Genomic DNA, 14,571 nt, shown 5'->3' on the forward strand with positions numbered 1-14,571 from the left:
TATTTAGAAAATGTTAATCTTATTGTGTATGCATTTTCCTCCTGCAAAAACTTGTCATCTTGTTACATTTATCATTTTCTAACTCCCTTTGTTTGTATTACAGCTGGCAGTGTAATTGAATATTTCATTGATAAAATTATTTTAATGCTATTGTATGCACACTGTATAAGTTTTTAATCATTCCTTCATTTAAGTTGTTGGACTACTTCCAATGCTAATTTCATGCATATTTTCCATAATGTCGAATAGGTGTACCTTAATTAATTTTTTTCTCTGTATGATTTCATATGAATGTACTATAAAACTTATAGCAATATTCATTTTTAAACACCTGATACATTTTGTCGTGTCTTATCCTCTTATATAGAAATTGTCTGAGAATCTAATATTTAATTGAAATGAAAGCAACCTGGGTTAGCAATTATTTTACATAATAAACAAAGAACTGGTTTCACAACCACTGATTTGCATTCAAATCTTTCTGCAAATTAGTAACAACAGCTAATAGTAGTAATTATCACTATTGTACTACTAGCCCTCCTTTTTCTTGTCCTTCTACAAGTCCTACTCTCTTCCCCTTCCTACTGACTCTATCGGTTTCCCTTAGTGTGAGTGGGGACATCTTTCAAGAGTAGGGCAGGGTGGCATAGATTTTTCATTAGCCTTACCTCAGCTTTTGTCTCTTGAGAAAGTTATCATATAAAGCCCATGCAATTTGCATTCAATATAGATATTGAGTTTTAACAATGGAATAAAATCTCAGTTTTATGTGGATGAAAATTGTCTTTTAAGAGATTACTTAATAATGTATTAAAGAATGCTTGCTTTGTACACAGGTTTTAAAAGTGTGATATTAATTTAAAATATATGAGTTTATTGTGTTCTTTCATAAAGAATATCATCTTATATGCCAACAGAATTTTTTTGGTATTGAAACTAAGAACACTATTCAGATACAAGTGGTATAAACTATTTGGTCTTTATTATACATGCATTGTTCATTATCTCTGTGCTTCTCTGTCAGGCAGCTATGATGTTAAGACAAGTTGGCACAGGGAGCTTTAATGAGTTACTTGTCATACGACAAAAATCATCTGCTTTCATAGGGTATGTTTATGCTGTAATATGTAAACCCCTGGGGTCTCAATGAAGAATGATTTAAATGCTTTAGTAAGATCAAGTGAAACTGAGTTTGTCTGCAAATATTACAGGAACACGTTTATTTTGTTGAGGAAGTGTTTTAAGCTGTGATACTGGTGAAGATCCTCATTACCTATGAGAGAATTTTAGAATTTTAACTAGCTCATTGCAGTGGGAAGTCAGGGACCCCAGAGGGAGGGACTGGCTGAAGCTGTGGCAGAAGAACATAAATTGTGAAGATTTCACGGACATTTTTTAGTTCCCCAAATTAATACTTTTATAATTTCTTACACCTGTCTTTACTGTAATCTCTGAACATAAACTGTGAAGATTTCATGGACACTGATCACTTCCCCAATGAATATCCTTGTGATTTCCTATGCCTGTCTTTACTTTCATCTCTTAATCCCATCATCTTCTTCGTAAGATGAGGAGGATGAATGTCGCCTCAGGACCCTGTGATTGTGTCAACTGCACAAATTGTTTGTAGAGCCTGTGTGTTTGAATGGTATGAAATCTGGGCATCTTAAAAAAAGAACAGGATAACAGCGATGTTCAGGGAACAAGAGAGGTAACTTTGAACTGGCCACCAGTGAGCTGGATGAAAGAAAGCTATATTTCTCCTCTTTCATAAGCAAATAGGAGAAATATCGCTGAATTCTTTTTCTGAGCAAGGAACATCCCTGAGAAAAGCATGCGCCCTGAAGGTAGGCCTATAGACAGCCCCTTTTTAAGGCATTCCGTCTTTTATGGTCGAAGCCTAAGGGATGAAATAAGCCCTGGTCTCCTATAGTGCTCCCAGGCTTATTAGGTGGGGGAAAATTCCCACCTAATAAACTGTGGTCAGATAGGTTATCTGCTCTCAAACCCTGTTTCCTGATAAGATGTTATCAATGACAATGCCCAAAACTTCATTAGCAATTTTAATTTTACCTCATTCTTGGTCCTGTGATCTAGCCCTGCCTCCATTTGCTTTGTGATATTTTATTACCTTGTGAAGTCTGTGATCTCTGTGACCCACATCCTATTTGTGCACTCCCTCCCCTTTTGAAAATCGCTAATAAAACTTGCGGGAACATCACAGATCCTGATGGCATGTGATATCTCCCCCGGACACCCAGCTTTAAATTTCTCTCTCTTGTGCTCTTTCTCTTTATTTCTCAACCCAGCCGAGACACTTAGGAAATAGAAAAGAACCCACGTTAAACATCAGGAGCGGGTTCTCCTGATAGCTCATCTTACTGTCAAAACTGATAAACTGATATGTCTAGTTTTAATCAAGTCCACATGGTGTCTGTCAACTATGACTTTGCAAGATAATATAATTTTGATGTACTGAAAAATCTGGCTCTATTAAATGAAGAATGATATCTCAAGTGACCTGCACATGTTAAGTAATTAGTACTATTAGTAATAATAGCAAAATAACAATAATTACAAAATAAATACTATCTCTGAGTAACTGACTACAGGTCAGAGACATTTCAAGTGTTTTTCTGTGTTAATATTTTTCCACACAACACAACATAAATTTGTCGCTATTTTTTAAATGTAGGTATCATTATTTCTATCAACATACTCGTCCACTTCTCCATCATCTGTTACCTGAATCCATGCAAAATTTCCTGAATGGCTGGCTCTTTATTCTGACCCTCCTGCAATTTAATCATTGAATATCTTGAAAGCTCTTCTTAAAGAAGAGAATCTTTTCATATAGCTTTCTTTCTTAACTCTTTTTCACAGTTTTTCAATGTGCTTAAAAAATATTTCAACTCCTAATATGTATCTGGCTCTAATTTGCCTCTCAGCATCATCTGATTCTTAGTCTCTCCCTGCAAATAAAACCTGAGGACTTGAGAACTATCCTGATGACTTTACCTGCTTTCCTTCTTTTGTCTATCTCTCCCCATCATTCTTTTACTTATTCCTGTGCATTGTTCAGCTCTTATCTTAGTAATCAGTGACTCCAGGATACTTTCTATTATCTCCAATGATGCTTTCTTGTCATTGGGTTTTTCCTTGAGATAATAGTTTTTATATAATTTTTATTACTTGCACATATTCTATCTTTTGAAGTAGAATGTAAGGTATGTGGGGACAGAAACTGAGTCCATTTTTTTTTCACTGAAAATTGTGCACTTACCTGTGTTTTGTGCTAATCCCTTTGTAAATATTATTGGAATGAATGATCAATACCTTCTTAGGTGTTAAATAATGAAGACTTTAATACAACCAACTCTATTTTTGAAGTCTTCTTAGTATTCCCCTCTATTAGTAGTACTCATAAAACTCACATACGTGTGATGATATCACTATGTACATGAGTTCTAATTAGTATCTGCTTTACCCCACCCACTTCCCATCTTTCTTTCAGTGTAAGTCAAACACTCTGAATGAAGACTGTAGAATCATTTCTACTGAAAATTCAAAGCCAACAAAATAAAACCAATGACAGTATGTTTACCTTAGGTAGGGGTTTGGCAGGTTTGCAGTGGAGTCCTCCAACAAAATCAACATTTGGTAAGAGTGGATGTGGAAACTGAAAATTCCAGGAGTTTCGAATAAGCCATATGTCAGCTTTCCCCATTGTCTCAGATAATGTAGTGGGTCTTCCTGACAAGAAAAAGAAAAGAAAAGGTGGATGACACAAGATAATTACATTAGGTTATTTTCTGAAAGGGGTTAGAAAAATGAAGGCAAAAATATAGGCAAAAGCGTCAGTGCTTTGAAAAATATATGCATATGTTCATTTACAGACATAATTTAATTTATGTATTTTTTATTTTGCCCATGAATATTTATAAGAAAATAGTAGGAGAATTGTGAGGTTAAGTTACATCTCTAATGTCACATCAGTATACTCACAATCATAAATAATTATTAAAATAAGCCACAGAGAATTAAACACCAATTTCTTTTCTTTTTAAAGCTTCAATAGTAGCATATGGACATTTAAACAACTCTTTGAGCTCCATATTCAATTAATTCTACTGTACCTATAAAAATAATTTTCTAAGAAATACTCTAGTTTACACAACTCATTAAGCCAATCCTTTTATCTTTGGTTCTTTAAGTGAACTGTGGACTATGTGGAGATTATGGATGAAAACTTTGTACTCTTTTAGATTCAAGCTAAGATCTTAATAATATTATCTTTAAGTAAATATATTTGTAAATTATAGCTAGAAATTTTTGAGAAATTATTGAAATAAAGATTTGTACTCAATCTTAATCTGTCTTATATCTTTTAATAAAGAGACATAGTTTGAAAAGCAACTATGTAGACATAACAACCTTCACATTCCAATAAGATGATTGGTCTCTAAATGAATGGTTTCCAATTCTTTAATGAAAGAGTATAGAAACATTAGAAACTTCAAATTATCTTTGATGATTTTTGCATCAGAGATATAGACATTCTCTCTCTCTACTGTGAAGGAAAACTTCTGGTAACATGGGAATATCGTTTGATTTCTAAATAAGAAAACTAAGCTTTACAGAAAAAATAATTTTGGCAGTTATATAGATAGTTGTAGAAAAATGTGTAACTACTCATTCTAAATCTATGCATTCAGTAAGATGTTATTTGATGGGTTTTACAGATTTTAAGATGTAAAACAATGTATACTAAAACAGATGAGTAATTACTTAAAGTCTTAGAGGCACTAATACATAGGTTTATGATTTCCTGGGGTTTTCTGTGTGAAAAATGGCCACACAGTTTTAACTGACCCTGTAATTTAAGCTTTTCTATAATACTTGTGAGATTGATAGATCATCCTGTATTTTCGTTTTATAAATTCACTTACCAAAACCCCACTACCCTGACTTTATGGCTTTATATAAGCTCTGCTTCAAAGAGACAAATAAGTTACAGATTGAAAAAAAATACTTACCTAGAACTTCACTATAAAACTGATCCCACTTCTTCATGTCATACATTTGGAAATAAAAGTCAAAAGAAAGCATATAGATCATATTTTTTACCCTCTCCATGAAAGTCATGTGATCACTTAATTCTGACATAACAACAGGTACGTAGGAGGGAGGGAAAAGAAATCCTCCACAATGCTTTTCAAAAACATAGCCAGGAGTGAAGCGGAGACTGTACACAAGTGGTATGTTAAATAGCTCAGCCAGCAGCTCACTACAGGGAAAAATAGCATCTGCAAAAACAACGTCAAATCTTGACTCTTGTAATTTCTTCATTAATTTCTTATTTGAAACTACATCTTTACAGAAATTTCTAATTATGTCACCAAACCTCCACATGATTTCTTGCATTTGTGAAAAATATAACCAAAATGTATCTTTTGGAAGTTCTATCCATCTCTTAACCTCTTGCATGGAGATATTCTCAAACTCAGTTTTAGTTAAAGATGTAGGAAAGACTTCAATTTTAAGAGCAGATGAGTTGTTGGGATCAAAAAGAATGGAAGCTGAAGATGCCAGGACAGTCACCTCATGACCTCTCTGGACAAGCTCTTCCAGGATTGTCTTCATATTCATCCAATGGCTATATTCTGCTGCCCACACCAGCACCTTTCCACAACTCCCAGAGCTAAAGTAAAAGCTCAGTTGTATTAGCAGAATTACTGAAGTCCATTTCACAGACATCCTGGTGCAATGCAATGCTTGTTTTCCAGTTGCTGATCCTTTCTGTCATTTCTCATGGTTATATCCAAAGATAAATTAACCAAGAAGTTAAAATGTAACCCTTATACTTCAAAGTACATACAATATCATTAAATCAACATTCCAAGCATGTGGATGGCAAGGAGACAAATGAAGGTAAATGACCTATTTACACAGATGTGATTAATTTCCCATTTATGTTTATGAGTGCTATCCTTCAGCTAATATCAAGGATCTTGTATGGACATACCATCTGTCTTATGCAATATATTTTAGAAGAGTGTCCAGAATTGTAACAGTGAAAGGTCATGATTCTGCTGTCCATTGGACACAGAAGTAAAGATAAAATGACGAAACATGGTCCATATATTTTTGTACCATTTGTTGACGTATAATTTAAATATCATAAAATTTATCAATTATTGTGTAAAATTTAATATTCCCTAGTATATTCACAGAATTGTGCATCTACCACAACAATCTATTTGACAGCCTTTTTATCTCCCCAAAATAAGTCCTATAGCCTTTAGCCTTTTCCTCTCCACCTCTAGTTTCTGCATTTCCCCTGTGCTGGGTAATTGCTAATTGAATTTCTATCTCTATAGATTTACCTATTCTAGATGATTTTTAATACATGCAATCATACAATATGTGGTATTTCGTGAGTGGCTTCTGTTATGTAACATAATATTTTAAATGTTCATTTATGATATAGCATATACACGTTGATTCTTACAACCATCATGTAAGATATTGAGAGTGTGAAGATGACACTATCTTTATAAACTTTGTGAAAGTAATCAAAGAGAAAGAGAGAAAAGGAGAAAAGTAAATCAAGCTTGCAGTACATTCAGGATTAATCATTAGGTTAGTTTGTTCTCTGACTCACTTCCTCATAGTTATTTGGCTATAGTCCTAGAATTACGCAGACCTTGTTACGAGATTGTAGTACCTCTTAACTCTTCTATAGATAATAACTTAAACGTTATGAAATGATTAACTTTCCTTCTGAGATATTCCTTCAGGTCCAGCATACTGATAAAACTACTGACTCAGCATGTCTGAAGGACCTCACTGATGCCAGCTGATCTGAGGAACTTCACTGATGCCAGCTGATCTAGAGGACCCCACAAGGAACTGACTCAGCAAATAATGTTGTTTCTTGCTCTGATAACTTTGTCTTTATTACCCTGACCAATCAATTACCCAAATTTTCCAGTCCATCACCATCTATGATCTCCTTAAAACCTCCAGCCCAGAGCTCCTTGAGGAGCTGGATTTGAGGTTCTCTTCTCATCTCCTTGCTCAGTGCCCTGCAAATATTGAACTCCTTCTTTGCTGCCAATCCTGACGTCTCAGTGTAATCGGACTATTATTGGACAGTAAGCATATGAACCTCTTGGTCCTATAACAGAACTTCCATGGAAAAAGTAACTGCAAATATAATAAAACTAGAAAGATAACTATAATTAGAAGTGGAACTTAATGATGTAACAGAATTGATGAAATCTCGTGATAAATAAGTGAGGAGTTACTTCTTAGGGAAGAGCAAAAAAAATTGGTTTCTTGAGATGGAATCTACTCCTGGTGAAGATGTTATGAACATTGTTGAATGGCAACAGGAGATTTAGAATATTACTTAAACTTACTTTCTAAGCAGCATTAGAGTTTCAGAGGATTAATTCCAGTTCTGAAAGAAGATCCTCTATGGGTAAAATGGAATCTGACACTATTACATGCTGAAAAAAATCTTTTGTGAAAGAGTGGGTTAATGTATATTGCAAATGCCATTGTTGTCTTATTTTTAAGAAATTGCCACAGCCATGCCAACTGCTAGCAGCCACCACCATAATAAGTTATCAACCATCAACATTGATGCAAAAGTCTCCATCAACAAAAGTTGCACTCACTGGAGATTCAGATGATCATTAGCACTCTTTAGCAATTAAGTGTTTTTAATTAAGGTATGTACTTTGTAGACTTAATATTATCGCAGACTGAATACACTACAGCATTGTGTAAGCATAACTTTTTCTATGCCTTATAAACCAAAGCAAATTGTGTGACTCACTTCATTGCAATATTTGCTTTATTGTAGTATTCTAGAACTAAATCTGCAACATCTCAGAAGTATGCCTTGTATTAGTGAAAACACTTAATATGAGATAAACTCTAAAATATATATTGCGGTTGAAGGGGCTCTATTTACTCACCCCTTCTGTTCCTCTTTGTGAGGGCCATGCACATTACCTACTTTCAGTCAGTCATCTTGGCCACATACATTGACTCACTCCATCACAAAAGATTTTTTTAAAGTTTCTAATTCACACAAAATACAAACATACACAACAAACACACACTTTCTGTCACTCCCCACAAAGCCCAAATTTACAAGATGGTTTTGGAAAACAAATATTTTACATCACTTTACCTATGTGAACCCTCACTAATTAGCTGATAATAGATTGAATAGCTATAATATAAAGACTATTTTGATATGAATCACATGAACAATACAGGATGTTTAGAGTTCCAGACAAAAACACAAGTACTTCTATATGAAATAATTAGAAAAACTTAATGAGGCAGGTAACATATGATATAAGATGAAAGCTTTGATTGGACCTACACAGTGTGTGGCCAAGAAGGGATTTTCCAATAAAGAACAGAAAGATTAAAAGTCATGGAGATATGGAGAGCATCCCAAAGTGTATGGATCACAGAGAAAGTTGAGGGCAGGAGATTACAAAAGACAGTTAATTTGGAATGAAGACCTTAGGCAGTCTTACTTGTCATACTATGGATTTGGATTTTAATACACTACCAAAATTTACTTACATAACTTTTAAAGAATGACAGTTATGAAATCAAGATTTTCCTTAAGCAAGCAAATGTGTCAACTAATATTGGCGTGCAAAGTCAAGACCTTAAAATTAGAAAGGATTATTAAAAGTGTGCATTTGTAACCAAAACAGGAGATCATAATGGCCTGATATGGTTTGGCTGTGCCCCCACCAAAATCTCATCTTGAAGTGTAACTACCACAATTCCCACATGATGTATTCTTTACTTTCTGCTTTTCTTCATGCCTCCTTTGCTCCTTGATTTTATATATTAATTTATTTTTAATTAAAAAAGAAAAAGACAGAAGTTACTTAGAATTTATGTTCAATGTTGAATTTTGTTCATCTTTATGCCTTTTGTCACATACTTTTTTTAAAAATGGGAAACCTATATGAAAATATTGCATTTGAAAACATAGGAATACATAGATGTTCCAATTTCATAAGCAAAACAAATTTCACAATCCTAATTAGCATACTTGCTTTTATTGAGTTTTATGAAATTTAATTAACCATTAAATTTTTAAAAACTCCTTGGATAGTGTATATATAGTAGTACCTAAAGAGTGGAAATCTAGAATTGCGATAAGAAGAAAGTTAAAATTATCTGATTGCTAGACTGTAACATCAAAATTGTAATTGCTTTTTAATTCTAGAAAATTCTAATTCATAAGAAAGACTACATTAATCGAAGCTTCTACTTTCATGCCTAAGTACAGTGGATGGAGTTCTTACACAATCAAATATACTGGGGAGATTCTTGGGCATAATTCTACTCTATCTTTGTTATATCAGCCCTCCCTTTATATGTTCCTTGGGGTTAGTACACTTCAGCGTTGTTTTTGTTTTTTTGTTTTTTGATTTGTTTGTTTTTGAGTAGTTAGCACAGACCTTAAGATTTAAAACCTTGGGCGGGAGCCGTGACTCAGGCCTGTAATCCCAGCACTTTGGGAGGTTGAGGCGTATGGATCATGAGGTCAGTAGAGTGAGACCATCCAGGCTAACATGGTGAAACCCCCTCTCTACTAAAAATACAGAAAATTAGCGGGTCGTGGTGGTGGGCGCCTGTAGTGTCAGCTACTAGGCTACTAAAAATACAAAACATTATCTGGGTGTAGTAGTCCCAGCTACTCGGGAGGCAGAGGCAGGAGAATGGCATGAACCAGCAAGTGTGGAGTTTGCAGTGAGCCGAGATCATGCCACTGCACTCCAGACTAGGTGACAGAGTGAGACTCCGTCTTAAAAAAAAAAAAAAAAAAAAAAAAAAAAAAAAAGATTTAAAATAACAAAATGTGAGATAGGAACTTAATATTTTCTTTTCATTTTGTCACAAACAAATGACAACAAAGAGAAGTATTTCCAAAGTAACTTCAAGAATTCATAGGCAAATGATTAGTTGAGCCCACATACACTACTGTAATGCTTTAAAATTTTTTATGTAGAAGTAGTGCCTGTTAATGCAAAGCAGAAAATGAGATTCAAATTCCAAATGGAAAGTCACACTTTCTTCACTGTGTAAATGGCTGCTTATAAGGACTGGAGGTTGTACTCACCTTCTGTGGAATCTGGGCCAAGTCTGAAATGACGAGATCAGCTTTCACTTCCATAACTGCCCCAGAGAAAGCACCACGGTGCCATCTTTGGCAGAGATCTTGACAAATTCTTTCATTTCCTACAATGAAAATAATCTCTGCATCATAAAGATGCAATATCATGTAGAATAATATAGTTTACCTATGCTTTAATAAAAATCTGATGAAGTTTCCATATGTATAATTATATTGTCCCTATATTCTGCCATATACTTCCAGTCTCTACAAGAAAGTTTGTGTTAGAAACACATGGCTTCAATACATAGTAATTATTTACTAGAAACAGTACACAACCAAATAATTATACAGGACGCTTAAGTAATAAATATACAGCTTTTTAAATATTTGGTAGATACTCTAAATTCTAAAATCATAATGGTTTGAAAACTCATAAAAATATTCCTTGAGGAGTGATGTCAGTAAAATGATGCCCCCCAAATTAATTCCCACACAAAGAGACGGCTAGTAACTATGTAAATAAAAAAGCCACTCTGAATTCACCAGCGCTAAAAAGAGAAGAAGAAAATCCCAAGACTCATAGACATGGGAAAATTCATGATCTGTAAGATAAATAATTGTTTTGGATTATGACACCCCTTCCACACACCAAGAAGACACACGACTGTGAGATAACTTTACCTGAAGTTACCAAGATCAGAAGAGGAAATTTGAGGGGAATGTTCAGTTTCTTCATGGATCTGTGATTCTTTTTGGGAAGCCCATTTTTATCCTACCCCAGGAGAGGCATTAGGAGCGGCTAAAGGGTTGAATGACCTGGGGTGAATTGGAAACAAGAGTGGGAGTACTAACCACAGTGACAGGCACACAGATCTCAGCAACTGCTTGGTGTTCCTATTAGCAGGAATGCCACGCTGCGGAGTTTGACCAGTACCATAACACTGCAGGGACCAAAATCCAAAGAAAGGTCTGAATCTTTGGCCCGTATTTTTTACAATTCTCGGGTCCTCATACGGAGCTTTACTATGACCTGCAAACAAGTATAACATTTGAGATTAAGTTTCAGTTATTGCTTAAGTCTCTCCAAGACCTAGAAATCACTGCAAGTCTGATTTTAAGTTACAATGCAGAATTAAAGTTCAGATGCTCTGTAAAATTTTTGACGAGAAATTCAGTGCACACCTATTTTAAAAATTCAGAAATCACAGCACATATGAATATAAAGTTGAAAAAAACACATTTTAGAGAATAATCCAGGAAAAAGATGATACATTTTGCAAAGAAGTAGAAATGTTTTAAAAATAAAGAGAAATCCAATTTAAAAAAATAAGTGAAGTGAATTGAAAAACTCATTAGAAAACTTCAACAGCAGATTTGGTCAAACAGAGTAAGGAATCAGCAATCCTATAGGTAAAACATATGCAATTACTCAGTCAGAAGAGCCAAAAAAGAGAAATAATTAAAATTAGTGAAGTAAGCCTATGGAAAGTATCAAATATTATTAAGCAAACTACCTCCGTATAATAGGAGTTCTTGAAGGAGATAAGAAATAAAAAGGTCTAGAAAGCATACTTAAGAAAATAATGATGGAACATTTTGTAAATCTAGAGAAAGATGACAGTATCCAGGTACCCTAATCAAATTTAATCCAAAGAGTATTTCCCAAAGGCACATCCTATTTAAATGGTTAAAAGGCAAATACAAAGAAAGAATAGTGATAGCAATATGAGAAAAAGTTTGTACCATATTAAACAATGTCACAATTCAAGTTTCATCAAATTTCTCAAAATAAAATAAAATAAAATAAATCAACTCGTGAACAAGAATAAAATAAGATATACATTTAAGGTGCTGAAAATAAATCTGCCATGCAAAGATACTGTGCCTACCAAAGCAATTCTTAAAACTGGAAAGAATGATAAGATTTTCCCACACCAACAAAAGCTAAGGCATTCATAAATACCAGACAAATCTTATAAGAAATAATAATAAAGAAAATTTTTTTATTGGAAAGAAAAGGACACTCACATGTAACAAGTACACGTCTTAAGGCATAAAAAGCACTAGTAAAAGCAATTATAAAGACAAATTCAGAATACTCTAATACTATAATTGTGGTACATAAGCCATTTATATCTTTATCGTGAAGAAAAAAGACAAAGATATTAAAGAAAATAGTAACTACAATTGGTTAAGAGATGGAAATTTGAAAAGATATAAATACAGACATCAAGAAGTCATTATGTAGAAGACAAAATTATGTCAAAATACAGTTTTGTTTAGTTTTCTTTGGGCTGAAAGTTGTCATCAGTTTAAAATATCTAACAATAAAATATTCTTGTAAATCTTTCATTAACTAAGAAGCCAAACTTAGACACAATACACAAAAGTGACATGAAATGAAAACATACTACTAGAGAAAATTTCTTAACCATTAAAGGAAGACACAAAGAGAGATAGAGAGACAGACAGAGAGAGAGAGAGAGAGAGAGAGAAAAAGAGACAGAGAGAGAGAGAGACAGAAAGACAGATCGAGAGAGAAAGGAGATACAAAAAGTAACCCAGAAAAGAATTAACAAAATGGAGGTAGCAAATCTTTATTTATTAAAAATATTACAGAATGAAATTGATTGAATGATCCAGGTGAAAGATATAGAGTGACTGAATAGATAAATAATTAAAACTCAACTCTATTGTCCCCACAGGAAACTCACTTCACCTATGAAGGCATACACAGACTAAAAGGAAAGAAATAGAAAACTTTGTTTATTGTCATTGTAAACAATAAAAAAATTGTAGTAGTAGCTATACTTAGTTAAAATATATATTAAGTCGAGATTGATAAGAAATTGGTTATTATATAATAATCAAGAGCACACTAGAGCAACAGAATAAAATTGTAATATGTATGGTCATAACACTGGAACATCCAAATATATAAAGCAAAATTTACAGAGCTGAGGAGAGAGATTTACCGTGATATAATAGTAGAAGACTTCAGCACTTTAGTTACAATAATAAAAATATAATTCAGACAGAAAATCAAAGAAGAAACCTCAGAGTTAAACTGCACTCTAGGTAAGATAAACCTAACATGAACATTTACAGAACATTCCATCGAACATCTGCAGAATATGTAATCTTCTCAAGAGCACATGAAACATCTTCTAGAATAGACCATATTTTAGGTCAAAATAGGTCTTAAAATTTTTGTAAATCAAAATTAGGTCAATTTTTTTCCACAACGGAATAAAACTAGAAATCAATAAGAGAAAGAATTTGGGAACATATACAGCTATACGGAAATTAACTGTGCTCATAAACAACCATTGAATATATAGATAAATTATTTTAAAGCATATGAGAAATATAAAAATGGAAAGACAATATACCAAAACTTAGAAGATATAGAAAAAATAAGTTCTAAAACAACAAATATATACCAATAAACGTCTATGTTAAAAATGCAGAAATATCTTAAATAAGCAACCTATACCACCTCAAGAAATGTGAAAACAGAAACTAAACTAAAAAAAAGTAGATAAGGGATATAACAAAGATTATCGTAGATATAGATAAAACAGACTTTTAAAATATTTAAAAATCAACAAGACAAAAGTTGGTTTATTGAATACATAAAATTGCAAAATCTTCAGCTAGATTAACTACAAAAAGTAATGACTCAAATAAATAAAATGAGAGATGAAAAAGATACATAACAACTGATACACAGAAATACAAAGGATTATAAGATACTGTTAAAAACAAGTTCATGCCAACAAATAAAAAAATCTAAAGGATATAAAAAATTATTTGGACACACACAACCAACCAGTATTGAATTAAAAAGAAATAGAAACATGAGCAGGGAAATAATGAGTAACAAGATTGAAGCAGTAATAAGAACTCACATCAAAAAACAAAAACTAAAAACCATGAACTGATGGCTTCAATACTAACTCAAGATGGATTAAAGAGTTAAATGTAAAACGTAAAACCACAAAAACCCTAGGAGAAAACCTAGGCAATGCCATTCAGTACATAGGCATGGGCAAATACTTCATGACTAAAGCACCAAAAGCAACTGCAATAAAAGCCAGAGTTGACAAATGGGATCTGATTAAACTGAAGAGCTTTTGCACAGCAAAATAAACTATTAGCAGAGTGAGCAGGAAACCTACAGACTGGGAGAAAATTTTTGCAATCTATCCATGTGACAAAGGGCTAATACCTAGAATCTCCAAATAACTTAAAGAAATTTATAAGACAAAAACAACCCCATCAAAAACTGGGTAAAGGATATGAACAGACACTTCTCAAAAGAAGACATGTATGCAGCCAACAAACATATGAGAAAAAGATCATCATCATTATCATTAAAGAAATGCAAATGAAAACCACAA

The 14,571-nt window shown here is 33.3% G+C and overlaps 1 protein-coding gene across 9 annotated transcripts in view; it reads right to left on the bottom strand.

Moving 5' to 3' along the window:
• LOC126955127 (UDP-glucuronosyltransferase 2B33) overlaps positions 1-14,571 on the bottom strand; it is a 329,416-nt gene that overhangs the window by 106,548 nt on the left and 208,297 nt on the right. Inside the window, exons 1-2 of one of the 9 annotated variants that reach the window (XM_050791395.1) lie at positions 5,037-5,812; positions 3,605-3,753 (exon numbers count right to left, since the gene is read on the bottom strand). The exons of 7 other annotated variants lie outside the window; for them this stretch is intronic. In XM_050791395.1, the coding sequence (XP_050647352.1) occupies positions 3,605-3,753; positions 5,037-5,757 (870 nt within the window). In that variant the 5' untranslated portion in view covers positions 5,758-5,812. Of the gene's footprint in view, positions 1-3,604; positions 3,754-5,036; positions 5,813-14,571 lie in introns of those variants that run through there. One more of the 9 variants, XM_050791391.1, reaches the window with a different exon arrangement.

The sequence above is a fragment of the Macaca thibetana genome, chromosome 5 (assembly GCF_024542745.1).
Source record: "Macaca thibetana thibetana isolate TM-01 chromosome 5, ASM2454274v1, whole genome shotgun sequence".
Lineage (NCBI taxonomy): Eukaryota > Metazoa > Chordata > Mammalia > Primates > Cercopithecidae > Macaca > Macaca thibetana.